Raw genomic sequence first — 14761 nt, 5'->3', positions numbered from 1 at the left:
GCCCTTCTTAAAGGTATCACTATAAACAGTTTATTAATCTTTCTTAAAAAATTGATATAGTAACATAAAGAGAATCATCCTGCCTGCAAAAAATATTTTCAACTCTGTTTACTTTTCAGTTTGTCTTAGGGTTTGTTCATATAACTATATAGCTTTACCTCATGCATTTTAACTGCTACTTAGTATCATTCATAGCAAAAATGCATCATACCTCTTTTGATGGACATTTATGCTATTTCCAATTTTTTGTTATTACAATAATGTTATTACAAATTTAAACATGTGTACACATCAATTGGATAGATAACCAATAATGGAATTGTTGGGCTGAGTATTAAATATAATTTAATTTTGATAGATATTACCAAATAATGCTTCAAAACCATTGTAACAATTTACATCTCCCCAATAGTGTGGAAAATATGTTATTTTCTTATTACCTAATACTATCTATTACCAATTTTTAAAAATTTTTAATCTGATAAAGGTGGAAAAGTCCTATTTTATTGTGTTAATTTAGATTTTCATGATTAGTATAATGCTGAGCATCTCTCTATGTGCTTAATTAGGAAATTTGTATTTTTTTATGAATTACCTTGACAAATATTCTTTAATTTTTTTCTGACATTGTCTTCATTCTGTAAAATAATCATTCTTTTCTGTTATATATGTTGTCAAGACTTTTGTGTATTTTCTCCTTGCTTATAAACCCCTTGTCATTAAATATATATATACACACATATATATACATATAAAAATATATATATATAATTTATTTAATAGCCTCTGGGTTTTACATCTTAAGAAAAATGTTCCATATTCCAATGCCATAAAAAAACACATTTTCCTAAATTTTATATTTTTTGTGCTCTTTAAGCTTTATTTTTGTACACTTTTGAGGTGGACTCTTTTTTTTTTTTTTTTTTTTTGTTCACTTAAACAAATAGACACATCTCAACCCATTCTTTTAGTGTGTTTTTTAGGAGCATAATTAATGCCAGAGGGGATGGATTGAACTGAACCCATTATTTTTAATTCACTTAATTATTAAATTGCTTTAAAGATTGCCTTAAGGACTTCTTTTTTAAAATCTTTCCTAGTCTTGGGGTGCCTGGGTGGCTCAGTCGTTAAGCGTCTACCTTCGGCTCAGGTCATGATCCCAGGGTCCTGGGATCGAGCCCCACGTCGGGCTCCCCGCTCGCCGGGAAGCCTGCTTCTTCCTCTCCGGCTCCCCCTCCTTGTGTTCCCTCTCTCGCTGTCTCTCTCTCTCTGTCAAAAAATAAATAAAAATCTTTAAAAATAAATAAAATCTTTTTTAGTCTTTATTAAGATCATAGGGTTCTCCCTTTCACCTCTGATATTTGAAGTTTATACTTGTGATGTTTTAGGCTATGGTTTCTTGCTCTCTGGTCAATATGATCCAATAGGTACTCTAGCTAGAAAATTTTCATTATTTCTGATGACTCATGGTATACTTTTTTCAATTTCTCAGTGCTGTTATCAATATATTTTGTTAATATTTTCCACTAATTTTTATTATTATAGAGGGCAAAGTCTGGCTTAATTGTCTGCTTGGTCTTATATATAGTCCTTTGATTCATTTGTAATCTGATAGATGCATTAAACTAGAATGCAGATTCTTTGAGAACAACAATCTTATAATTTTAGATGAACACTTCACCTACTATCTGGCAGATCTTTGGTAATTAAATAATGTTTTATATAGATAAATAAATAGAAATCTTAGCAATAAATAACGGTCAGATTTTCAGATAGGCTTCTTGTACCATCTCTTTAATAACAGATGTTTTTCTGATAACATAAAGCATTAAGCTATTTTTCTTTTTGCAAAGTGAAAACTCCCATCATGACATTTATTTATTTATTTATTTATTTATTTATTTATTTATTGGTTAAAAGATTCAATATGAGCTTATTAAAAATAGAAAACACAAATCTTTTTGCATCAAGTGAAATTTTTTTATGTGTAAACTGTGGATGTTTAAAAGCATCACAAGAGATTCAATGTATTCATAAGCAGTACTTGGTATTTTTAAGAATTGCTTCTAACGCTAAGGTGAAGGGAGATAAAGCAGTTTTTAAAAATATTTCAATCTTAGGGGGCGCCTGGGTGGCTCAGTCAGTTAAGCGGCTGCCTTCGGCTCAGGTCATGATCCTGGGGTCCTGGGATCGAGCCCCGCGTCCAGCTCCCTGCTCAGCGGAGAGCCTGCTTCTCCCTCTCCCTCTGCCTGCCACTCTGCGTACTTGTGCTCTCCCTCTCTGTCAAATGCATAAATAAAATCTTTAAAAATATTTCAATCTTGTTCTTTAAATTCCCATTTGCATTAATGAATTATAGACATATAGCATTGAGCTTTATTTAGGATGCAGAAAGCTGCAAAAGAATATTGAAACACATAACAATAAGAGAAAGTCCAATAATGTACAATATCATAACTTTTCTTGAGTTCAAATGAAAGCTGAGATCCCAAGGCAACAAGATGAAATATCCAATTCTCACATACAAAGGAAATCCCTTAAACCACTGGGGATGGAGAAGGAGACTTTCCCACTCTTAAAAGCAAGACAAAGATCCACTGACTGTGAGGAGGGTATAGAAACAAAAAATCACCTGCCACAGGAAAAGGTACAGGAAACCTTCCCTTCCTCAAAGGTAAAGCGATCTGTAAAGATTAGCTACCCTTGAGGGAAGGATAGAAGCCAGAGCCATGTGACCCTGAGGGAGGGGTAGGAAAACCCTTGGTCCTACCACAAGTTTGTTAATTCAGAACAAGCAACACTAGTCTTGGAGAAGAGTAAGAAACTCTACTGCCACTGGTCCAATCAACGGTATACTGATGCTGAGGGAACAGGAGAAGCAAAGCTGTTCATCCCTGGAAGAAGCAGAGTAAAGCTGCTTGAACCCATAATCTTGGGTTCATACAAAAACGAAGAGCAACAGCAACAAAACAAAACAAAACAAAACAACAAACAAAAAACACAGATATTTGCTACTAGCCTGGGGCCTGCAGCAGCAGATTATTTACAGGCCAGGACTTCCCACAGAACATGGAAGACACTGGCTGCCAAGGGAGAAGAGGCACAGAAAGACCCACCTCAAAACCCCAGACACGACACAGGACCTGAGACCAAGTCTGAACCAAGAAAATGGAGAGCCCCTCTTCTACCCAATAGAAGCTTCTCACTTAGTAACAGCACAATAATCTTACTGAGGGAAGGGTAAGAGTGTAGAGAGAGATCTCTCAGTAAGGCAGCTGTTAATGGACTGTTGAAAGCTGAGGCATGAGCAAGCATACTCAAGTCTCCTCATAAAGCACAAGGTAGTATCAGCCCATCACTGGAGGGATCTGAAAGATTTGGTTTACCAAAGGTAACTATAATAAGAACAAAATCTAAATCCAATCCAATTACTGAATAGATTGACCAAACTCTCCACACTAATAACTGACAGAAGAGATATGCTTAGTCTCCAGGCATAAATTTTACTAATTTGAATCTCTAAGGTTTTTTTTTTTTAATTCATTGTTTGACATTTAATAAATAATTATGAGAGATACAAAAAACAAAAAAGGACAGACAACTCATTGAGATAAACTGGTCAACAGAAGAGGTGCAGCTGTCAATAAAATCAGACCCTAAGATGACCTTAATGTAGAAACCTTCAAATTAAAACAATGAGTTATCAATATACACCTATTAGAATGGCTCAAATGAAAAAGACTGATAATACTGTGTGCATTGACGAGAAGGCAGAACAACTGGAACTCTCATACTTTGATGTTGGGAAAGTAAAATGGTCCAGCCACTTTGAAAAACAGTTTGGACACACTGAAGTTTGGCATTTTTGGTTTAGCATTTTCTTGTAAAGTAATACATAATCTTACCATATTACCAGGCAATCCACTTTTAGAAATGAAACACATGTCTACACAATATATCGTATACAAGTGCTTATAATAGCTTTCGTCATAACTGACTAAACTTGAAACAACCCAAATGAACTGGTAAAAGAATAAAAAACTTGTGGAACATCCATACATAACCCAACATAAAAAAGAATGAATAGATACATTCAACAACATGGAGGAATCTCAAAAGCATTATCTAAGTGAAGCAATCCAAACTCAAAAGCTATTCACTATATAATGAAACTTTTCTGACATTTCAGAAAAGGTAAAAAGAAATAAAGAAAAATTAGACCAGAGTAGAAATTAGACTAGTAGCTGTTAGGGACATGAGGGAACTTTCTGGGGACATGGAAATATTCTAATTTGATTGTGGTATTGATTGTTCATCTGGATACATTGAACTATTTCCTTAAGAAAAAGGTGAATTTTACTATATGTAAATTATGTTACAATAAACCTGATTTTTAAAAATAAAATTATAAAAACAGCTAGAGATTATCAGAAGAAAAATACAGGTATTCAGAATAAAATTTGTAGCCATTTTTAGATAGAATAAAAGAATACCAGTTGATATAGCCAGTGTGGTAAGAAAAAAGAAAGAAGGAAAGAAGAAAGAAAGAAAGAAAGAAAGAAAGAAAGAAAGAAAGAAAGAAAGAAAGAAAGAAAGAAAGGAAGGAAGGAAGAAAGGAAGGAAGAAAAGAAAAGAAAGAAAAAAAAGAAATCCATTACTTAAAGGTTTTTGTTTATATGATACAAAATAACTAATATGATTGACATTTAATCCAATATTTTTGACTCTAAATATAGTTAAATATACGTGGCAAAGCTTATCGTCAAATCAATCTGTGGTAGAGAGGTTATAGAATGTATATACATATGGCTAGGTACACTAGTTTTCTTCTGCTAGAGCCCACTCCCCATAACCCAACTTGTTCAACTCACAATTCATGACCGTGATATCCAAAAGTAACATAATTTTCTCTGGGGCATAAGGTAGAACAGTATAGTCAATGGGAATTAATTAATAGCAACAGTTCTATGACTTGTGATGCACAGTGAATAAGCAATTTTTTTTCATTTATTTGAGAGCCAATGCTAGTCTGGGACGGAAAATAATTTTAATTTGTATATATTTTGTGATTCTGAAGAATCTGGACAGAAAATTAACTCAGATGATAAAACTCACTGACCAGAAATATAACATTTTAGGAAATATGCCACATCTAGTATTCCATCCACTTAAAAATATAAATGATAGGCAAAGTTTGAGTTGTTACAATCGGAGGAAAAGATGAGAAGGTGAAGAGGTGCTCTTTCACCTCATGGCTAGGGATGGCGCTGTCATGTAACCTCTTGAGAGCTTTAGTGTGTGCTTTTATTATTATTTTTAAACACTTTTTTAGTTTGAAAAGACTCAATTCTAAGCCTTGCAAAATCCTTCTTTTAAAGTGTTTAAGATAAAAATTAAGAATCTAGGTGATATTAAAATTAGATTAAAAAAAGGAACTAGGAGATAAAGGAGAGTGAAAATACTATTTGTTACCACCTGTATGTTTAAATGAATTTTCAAAAATAGTCTTACAGTTGTTTTTCTTTCCAGGTGTCATTTGGACCACTGCCTAATGACTATTAGAACATTGGCAATTTGGTTGCAGAATTAGGAGCAACAGTAACTCACTGTGACATTTATAATGGGATGTTAAAATTAAAGCTTGGATTATGAGTCAAAATGATGAAAAAAATATCAAAATGAGTGTGAGAAAAAAAAGTTCTCATATTTTACAATGAACTAGATCAGATTTGTTTCTACAGCTCTTGGATGCCTCAACAGGGTCATTGGTATAAAGGGAAGAGAATGTAAAGAGAAGTGAACTTCGGAGATGTTGCCGTTCTCTAAGTCTCTAGTCCCCGCCCTTCAATCTCCCAAGGCAATAGGAAAGAGACATTGGAGAAATGCCCTTCACCTCAACTCTAGTGATAGAGTTTCTATAGGACTTCTGAGAGATCTTTGAACTGAGCTCTCAACAGTTGGTTTTCCCAAATGCACATAACTAATGCCTAAAAACGTCTCACATCTGAAAAAGCTAAGATGAACTCTGGTGGCAAAGTAGTAGTGGTTGATTTGCACTATATCTGTACTCCCAGAATTTATTAGGGCAGAAGGTTTGCAAATTATTCTGTAGACCACACAGAAGAGAATGCTGGCATAGGAATGTCTTTGGTCAAGTACAAAGTTGCCCAGCAGGGTATAAGGACTCAAACAATAACAGGATGGGCATGAACCGGATATTCAGGGAAGCAAAGTCACGAGCATAGAGTTTCATACACTTTGGCCAAGGGAAATGAAATTAGTGAGATCCAACAGAAAACCCCCAAAAAGCTTACACACGCACACACACAGACATAGAGACACACACATACCCAAATCCCTCAAGAAAGTAAATTTTAAAGATCCATCATGTTCAGAGAGAGGCCAGTATTACAATGGGACTAGTTCAAATAAGACCCTTGCTATCTCCTTATCACTCCTAAACACTCATACCCCTCTAATCACTCCTAACCACTCATACCCCTCTAATCAGTTCCCGCCAATGTTGAGAAGTGAGCACTGGTAACTGACTAGCAAGCTGGGAGGGGTGGCAGGGAAAATAAATGCAAGGCAGAGAAAAACAAGGAACCAAATATGTCTTCCTTTCCTCTTCCAGGCTTCTAGCCAGAAGACAACCACAAATGATAAGCAGGGAAGATTTGATGATATATTGAATTTAGAATTGTGAAATACATGTACACATAGTGGAATGGATTAGGCATTCTACTTACCAAACTGATGCTGTGTTTCTGATTTAAAGTGACTAAGAAGTCTGTCAGTTGCCTAGTTGGGAGCAGAAAGGACTGGGATTTGATCAAGTTTTGCTGTCAAAATTTTGCTGGTAAGAGAGTTTACAAAATAAATTTTCAAAGCCAAATGGGAGACAAAAAATAAAGTTATGCTTTAGATAGGTCAGAGTCACATTTTTGATGTATTTGTTACACATACGATGATTTACCACTCCCCTAAGTCCACTCAAAATGGCAAGTTTCATGGGAAGTTGCTCAACTTGCATTGTGGATATTATCTGGCCCCGCAATTTGAACTAGCATTTCCTACTCTAGGACCCCCACCGTCATGTCAGCCAAGAATAATTTATCAAACTTGTTTTTTAATCAGAAATCGGTATTAACCTAAGCAATAGTACAATTACAGTCAATGTTTACAATAGTAGTCCTGGGTTAATAAAGGATTCCCAAGTGATTTCTTAAGTCACAAATAAAAATCACATACTACTAAGAATAATTAAGCAACTAGGTGGAATGCATTTCTTTTAATTTATACTGAAAACTGGCAATTTATTTAAAATGTGCAAAAAATTATACTAATCAGAATATCTATTAATATAATGGTTATATTTGTAATAATACTCTAATGGTACTTTGAAGATTACCAAGTATTTTCACATTTTTTCTTTTGACTTTACCAGCAATTTAGCATTTATAAGAAAATAGACTTTTTGTAGAAGCTTCTAGAGCTATTCTCAGCTAATGTGTATATCCATGTATTTGTAGTATGTTGTATGCATACCTTTGTAGTACAAATAGCATGTATTATGTCTGGTATATACGCTTATGATGTGTGGAAACAAATAAGGGGAAAGATATCTTCTCTATGCTTCCCCAGATTCATTAGCCACATGACCAATTCCATTTTTTTTATGACACTGTATTTTAGAATCCAGATTTCAAGCTTCTTCTATTCATGTCAACTCTTCAGACAAAAAGATATATATTGGCTTAGGGTTTTTTTTTCAAATATCTCATATACTTCATGAGAAACATAAAAAAATATGAGAAATATATACTAGCAAATTAACAATGGAACTGAACCCATATTTGAGGATTCAAATCTCCAATGAATTCTGGAAAAAATATCTTATTGATAGTCAATGGGAGTCAGTACGTGCAAACAGGCTATAAACTTGCTACTCAGTAGGACAATAACAATTAGATTCTCAAGAATTACAAATGCTCACAAATCACTTCTTAAAGTTTTAATTAGGAAATGTCTCATGACTGATAAATGTATTCATTATTTTCTTTAATTGTTAGCCAGAGTCTACACCTCTCAGAATCTCAGAGCTTTTCCTTTAAGAGTTAATGTCAGAAAAATGAGATTGATATGTACCTGTAATCTAATAGCACAGAGTAAAAGGTTGTTCTCAATTTTAAAATGTTTTGCAAGGCATACTCACTACTCAAAGTTCATGAGAACTTTCTAACATAATTCCTACTGATAGCTCAACATGTTTGTTTCATCACTGTAAAACTGGCTCTTTGTAACTAGAAATTACTAGAGAGTTAATAATGCTGAAGTTCACTGACATCCAAGAACAAAGGGTGAGATTTTTCCCCTAAGGTCAAGAACAAGACAAGGATATTCACTCTCACTACTTTTATTCAACATAGTACTGAAAGTTCTAGCCACAGCAATCAGACAACAAAAAGAAATAAAAGGAATCCATGGGCACGTGGTGGCTCAGTCCGTTAAGCATCTGCCTTCAACTCAGGTCATGATCCCAGGGTCCTGGAATCAAGCCCCACATCAGGCTCCCTGCTCAGAGAGGAGCCTGCTTCTCCCTCTCCCTCTGTCACTTCCCTGCTTGTGCTCTCTCACTGTCGCTATCTCTTAAATAAATAAATAATAAATAAATAAATAAACAAAATCTTAAAAAAAAAAGAAATAGAAGTCATCTAAATTGGCAAGGAAGGAGTAAAACTTTCATTATTTACAGATGACGTGATACTATATACAGAAAACCCTGAAGACTCCACCAAAAAACTACCAGAACTGATACATGAATTCAGTAAAGTTGCAGTATACAAAATGAATGTACAGAAATCCATTGCATTTCTATACACTAATAATGAAGGAGCAGAAAGAGAAATTAAGAAAACAATCCCATTTACAATTGCACCCAAAATGATAAAATACCTAGGAATAAACTTAACCAAAGAGGTAAAAGACCTGTACTCTGAAAACTATAAAACACTGATGAAAGAAATTCAAGATGACACAGACAAATGGAAAGATATTCCATGCTCATGGATAGGAAGAACAAATATTGTTAAAATGTCTATACTACCCAAAGCAATCTAAAGATTTAATGCAATCCCTATCAAAATACTAGCATCATTTTTCACACAACTAGAACAAACAATCCTAAAATTTGTATGGAACCACAGAAGACCCCGAGTAGCCAAAGCAACCTTGAAAAAGAAAAACAAAGCGGGAGGTATCACAATTCCAGACATCAAGTTATATTACAAAGCTGTAGTAATCAAAACAGTATGGTACTGGCACAAAAATAGACACAGATCAATAGAATAGAAAGCCTAGAGGGTTACCAGAGAAGAGGTAGGTGGGAGGATGCATGAAATAGGTGAAGAGGATTAAGCTTGAGGAGCATTGAGTAATATATGGAATTGTTAAATTGCTATATTGTACACCTGAGACTAATACAACATGTTAACTACACTGGAATAAAAATAAAAACAAAAATAAAAATAAAAATAAAATAAATCCACACACAACAAACTGGATCTTTATGACACACTAGAAATTCCTAGAGGGGCGCCTGGGTGGCTCAGTCGTTAAGCGTCTGCCTTCGGCTCATGTCATGATCCCAGAGTCCTGGGATCGAGCCCCGCATCAGGCTCCCTGCTCCGCGGGGAAGCCTGCTTCTCCCTCTCCCACTCCCCCTGCTTGTGTTCCCTCTCTCGCTGTGTCTCTCTCTGTCAAATAAATAAATAAAATCTTTAAAAAAAAAAAAAAAGAAAAAGAAATTCCTAGAAAGGTATACAGTGACGAAGTTCATTGAAATCCAAGGACAAATCATGATCTCTAGAAAATGATAATCTTACTCTAAGATTGGTGTCATTTGGGAACAGATCAAATCCTGTAATCTGTTGTAAGTAGCCACCCTAGGATCAGTTAGAGTAGAGGCCTGGAAATATTTCTGGAGTTCTGAAGTGAGTCCTAAGGTGGTAGTCATATCTGGGGGGATCGGGGGGTGTAGGTGGGTGGTGGTGGTGGTAGTGATAGTGAGGGTTCAAAATATTACAATAGTGTATAATAATTCATGTCCCAGGTATAATATCATATATTTCAAACCAACAAATTGGAGGAACTATTGGATTCTAAAATCCATGGAGGGAGTATGGAGATTCTGGGGATGGGACTGAGCTGAAGAATAGGGATTGATCCTTCACATGCTGGACAAGCAATAAGGCACTACCATTTTGTAGTATGTCAACAGATTATCTTCAAACATGTCATTTGGAGAATATGTTCTGCACAGAAAGACTCCTTCCCCTTTCTCTTGGCTACACTTCTTTTCATAATATCAGAATATAGATCCTATGTTGCATCCTGTCCAAAGCTATTCATTGTTCTCCAATTTCATGGCTCTTGTAAATACCTTCAGGTAAAGGAGGAGTCTGAGGTGTGGAAACGTGTACACACTCCAGATCTCAATCAAATAGAACCCACCATAAAAAAATATATATGAGGTCAGTAAATAAAGTGTTTAAGAGCACAGGCTTTCTGCTAGTTCCTGTGGCTTTTGTAACATATTACCACAAACTTGGTGACCTCAAATCTCCAGTTTAATTATGGGAGCTATGGAAAGTACAGTTTTTCTGTTATACCTGCAGGCATTAATAACTTTCAAACTCAGGAAAAATGCTTTGAGTGTTTTTTTTAATATTTTAAAGATATGGAACAATCTGAAAGATTGTTTTAACATGCCTTCTATTTGGATATATGTATCCCAGTAGAATTAATTTATACAGTTTAGTAACAAGTACTGCATTAACAGAATGCATACAATAATAAATTGAATAGTAAATTATCATCTTTATATTTTTTTCATTTCTGTTAAAAATTATAATTCATACTGTAATGAAAAATGAATCTTGGACAAGACACCCGAGAAGATAAAAGTGAATTTGATCTTATAAAGAGCATCTATCTTGTTCTCTTAGATAATGTAACAATTATAACTGGCAAGAATGGCTACTTTAAATTCCCTGACCACTTAGTCTAATTTTGCCTCCTGTTCATAATTGGCTTTTACTTTTTACCACAGTATCCTACTTTATTTTTGCTACAGCAGTTATCATTATCTTGTTCATATATGTTTGTTTATTATCTTCCTCCCATTATTTAGATACAAACTAAATATGAAGCTTTATCCTGTTTACTGCAGCATTCCCATCACCTACAATAGCACCTGGACCAGTGAAGGCATTTGCAGAATTTATTTATTAGCTGGACAAATAATTAAATCAAATAATTAATTAAAAGAAATAGTGTGAATTTTACAAAAATTATGGCAAGAATTCCAGAGAATAAAAAACTTACAGATTGGTACATGCTTTGTCTTTACAGAAGTCTATTTTAATTAAATTGCTAGTATGTCTTCATTTCATAGATATTTTCAGTACTTATTGAGATAGATGTAAGTATCTCAAAGGGACAATTTTCCTTTATCTTTTATTTAACTGCTGTTTTAGCCCACAAGATTCTACAGACTCTAGGATATACTATCTTTAGGAAGTTTTCCATAAACTTCTGAGAGAAAAAAAAATCAAAGAATGAGTAGAGATGGGCCTTTTTAGAAATGCTCTTGGTGTTTTCCTTTCTTTATAGAAAGGATCTAAGCTTACATAAAAGATGTCCAAGATATTAATGTTTTATTTACAAACAGCAAAATCTTTATAGCCTTGTACTTCAAACTGTACAAATTTATCTAAGACTCAGAATTTCTACCAAGCTTACAAAATAATTTGTCAAACCAAGCATTGCCTCCCAGTCTTCAGGTTGGATGGTGGATATTCTAGCTAAATTAGTGAACACACATAGAATATAATTTTTTCTGATTTCAAGAATGATAAGTTGTCATTTGCCAAATATAACTTCTGTTTTGACATGCTAATCTTATACCATAATGTCTATTATTATTCTCCTTTCTTCCTGGTTAGAAAAAAGATTAATAAAAAAAAAAAACCCATTAAGTTGTCCTTGCATAGGAATATCAAAATGTTAAGTATATTTCAAGGGTGAAATCTACAAAATGTTCTCATAACCTTCATACTGCCAAAGCAACACTGTACGGACGTGCATGGCAGTCAAGCGGCTGTTAGAGCTGATCTCTGTTGCTGTGGTGAAACGCAAAGGCCCACCAATGTCACTGATAAGATATTTGTTATCAAAGTTAGGATTATTAGCTGGAACATTCAGTCACAGCACAGGAACTGACACTTTTTGAAAGGAAACCAAGAACCTTCAATGTTACATTTCAGTCCTTCATGAAAATTTCTAGGTCAAAATCAGAGCAATCCAAATGTATCTGCTTACAGAGAATGTGCAAGTCTATTGTCCTTCTAAAATTGTCCATTTTCTATCACTTGAAATCACATGACAGAGAAAAGTGGGCAGAAAGCCTCTGTCACATCCAATTTAAGGTAAAAATCTTAACTCTAATTAGCCTCTCTAAAAAGTCATGGTGGCTTTATATTGCCTTAATCAGTAAACTATAAACAACAACAGTAATAAAAAAAAAAAAACAGGGATTTTTTTCATTTTAACACTCCGTCTGTCACTTGTGGAAAGTGTACATTTTATCATTCAAGGTTTGATTTATAGCGAACCTGAATTGAATGAATAATCTCCTTATGCTACCCCATTCCCATGAAGTCAGGAAAGACCACCCCTCATTAGCACTCATGCTGTAAATAATTTTAGTCCATATCTGCTTTTATTCTCTCTCCTTCCTCTCTGCTCCATTCTGCACTCTACCACCAGACTGATTCTCCTAAAATATCTTTTCATTCACGTTATTCTTTGACTCAAAAGCATTTCCTGCCTCTTAGCCCTTCAGGATTTCCTCCAAGCCCCTTCACCTCACATTTCAGTCTTTGATTTCATCACCTCTCACTTTCCACTGTTCCTCTGACCCTATTCCCTGTAACCTAAACCTCCTGTAGTGATCTACTTAATGTTCCCCTCATCCTCTTTCTGTAGTACTTGATTTTTTTTTTCTTTTTTCTACAGAATTCCTGGTGGCTGAAATTATCCTCCCCTCCCCTTTAACATTCTTCCTTTAAGATCTAGCCCAAATACCACCTCCTGCACACAAAGTTCTCTAGGAACACTAACATAAAGACGTCTCTTCCTCCCTGTGGAGACCCATTACACAGATACTCTCCAATAATCATATATTTTCTTTAGGTCTTCTTTGAACTTATTAATTAAATTAAATGCTGCAAAGCATTTACATTTTTTGTGCATTTATATTCTCTCCAAAGGTAGATTATGAACACCTTGAAGGCAGTAGCCACTTTCTAACATTCCTTTTATCTCCTAAGATAGCTAACACAGTGTTCTTCATCTAATAAACATATAATTAATGTTCCCTAAATCAAGGATTTTTAAAATATTTGAGAAGTGAGCAGGGTGTGTATGTGAGGAAACTGAGGTCCAGAATCATAACTGAACATGTCTAAAGGTGACTGACTAGTAGTCAAAGATTTGGTTTGCTTGATTATTAAAGATATTTTCTACTTATACCAAAGTTACATTATTTTGTTACTTGATTGGTTGTTCTTAAGCCATGAAATTTGTAAAATACACTGTTTTAATAAAGTATAGGCATATATGTTTGCAAATATAGTCTTGCATATAAATATTTATAAGTAAAACTAGATATAAACAAAGTATCTCTGTGAATACAGATATTTCAAGGGCAACTCTGGAGAAGTCAGTTTTAATGATTTATAAAGAAACAATATGCAAGAAATGCAATGACAATGGGGACATTGATATTTTTAATATACTCTGAATGACATGACCAATATCCTAGTAAGAATCAAATATTACACAAGTCTCTAATGTCCTGTTAAATCTTATGTTCTGCCATATAGCCCTATAAACATATAATTGTAAATCTATATTTTCCATGAAGGTGAATAAGTAGCTTAATTTAATTCCAGTAATGTTTAAAATGTGGTGGACAATTCCAAGTTCCATTTTATCATGGAGGTTTTAATATGCTGGTGTGTGAAAAACAGGTAGAAATAATGAAGAAAATTCAATCAACAACTGTTTTTAAATCAACAGTAAGTACTTAGGTTCTGGTTGAAGTGAGTTTGACATATGTCGGATTTATCCTTTCCCAGCGCTGTATCCGTGGGGCAGTTTGCTGTTAATATTACATATTATCACTTACCATCTTTTAGGATGGTTTCTCGCTCTGTGCCATCTATCTTCTGCCGGCCAATTAGGAAACTGGTGGTGTCAGCAAAGTAGATATAATTGGTTTCTGCGTGGAAATCTAAAGCACGAGGGTTTACCAGATTCTCTATGGGGATCATGTATTCATCAGCTATCTTGGTATTCAAGTCCATTCCTCTAACAATTCCTGGGCGTCCTTTCCCATAAAAGAGGAACAACTCATTCTTCGGTCCTGCAGAAGAAAGATTACAAACACAAACAACTGAGGCTGCCTAATCTTCTGTACACTGCAGAATGCCACTGTTTAATTAACTGGCACAATTAGCATTTTTTAAATTCAATACCAAAAATTAAACTCTAAAATATGCCAAATGTATCTTGATGCAAGGAGGCCAGCTAATTGCATTACTTTAATTAAAACAGAAATTACTTCCGTGAATGGGTTATATTTAGTTAATTATTCTTTTGTCTGTAACAGTCTGTATAGCAAAAACATGACAGATCA

General features: G+C 34.5%; 1 protein-coding gene across 9 annotated transcripts in view; it reads right to left on the bottom strand.

Moving 5' to 3' along the window:
* The window catches only part of LRP1B (LDL receptor related protein 1B), a 1853519-nt gene that overhangs the window by 759757 nt on the left and 1079001 nt on the right, over positions 1-14761 (bottom strand). For all 9 annotated transcript variants that reach the window (XM_032387847.1, XM_032388632.1, XM_032390176.1 and 6 more), the window contains one exon: positions 14252-14488. In XM_032387847.1, coding sequence (XP_032243738.1) covers positions 14252-14488 — 237 coding nt within the window. The remainder of the gene's footprint in view (positions 1-14251; positions 14489-14761) is intronic.

Source organism: Phoca vitulina, unplaced genomic scaffold (assembly GCF_004348235.1).
Source record: "Phoca vitulina isolate PV1807 unplaced genomic scaffold, GSC_HSeal_1.0 scaffold1, whole genome shotgun sequence".
NCBI lineage: Eukaryota > Metazoa > Chordata > Mammalia > Carnivora > Phocidae > Phoca > Phoca vitulina.
Note: the sequence above shows the minus strand (reverse complement) of the source record. Positions and strands in the feature narration are given on the sequence as shown.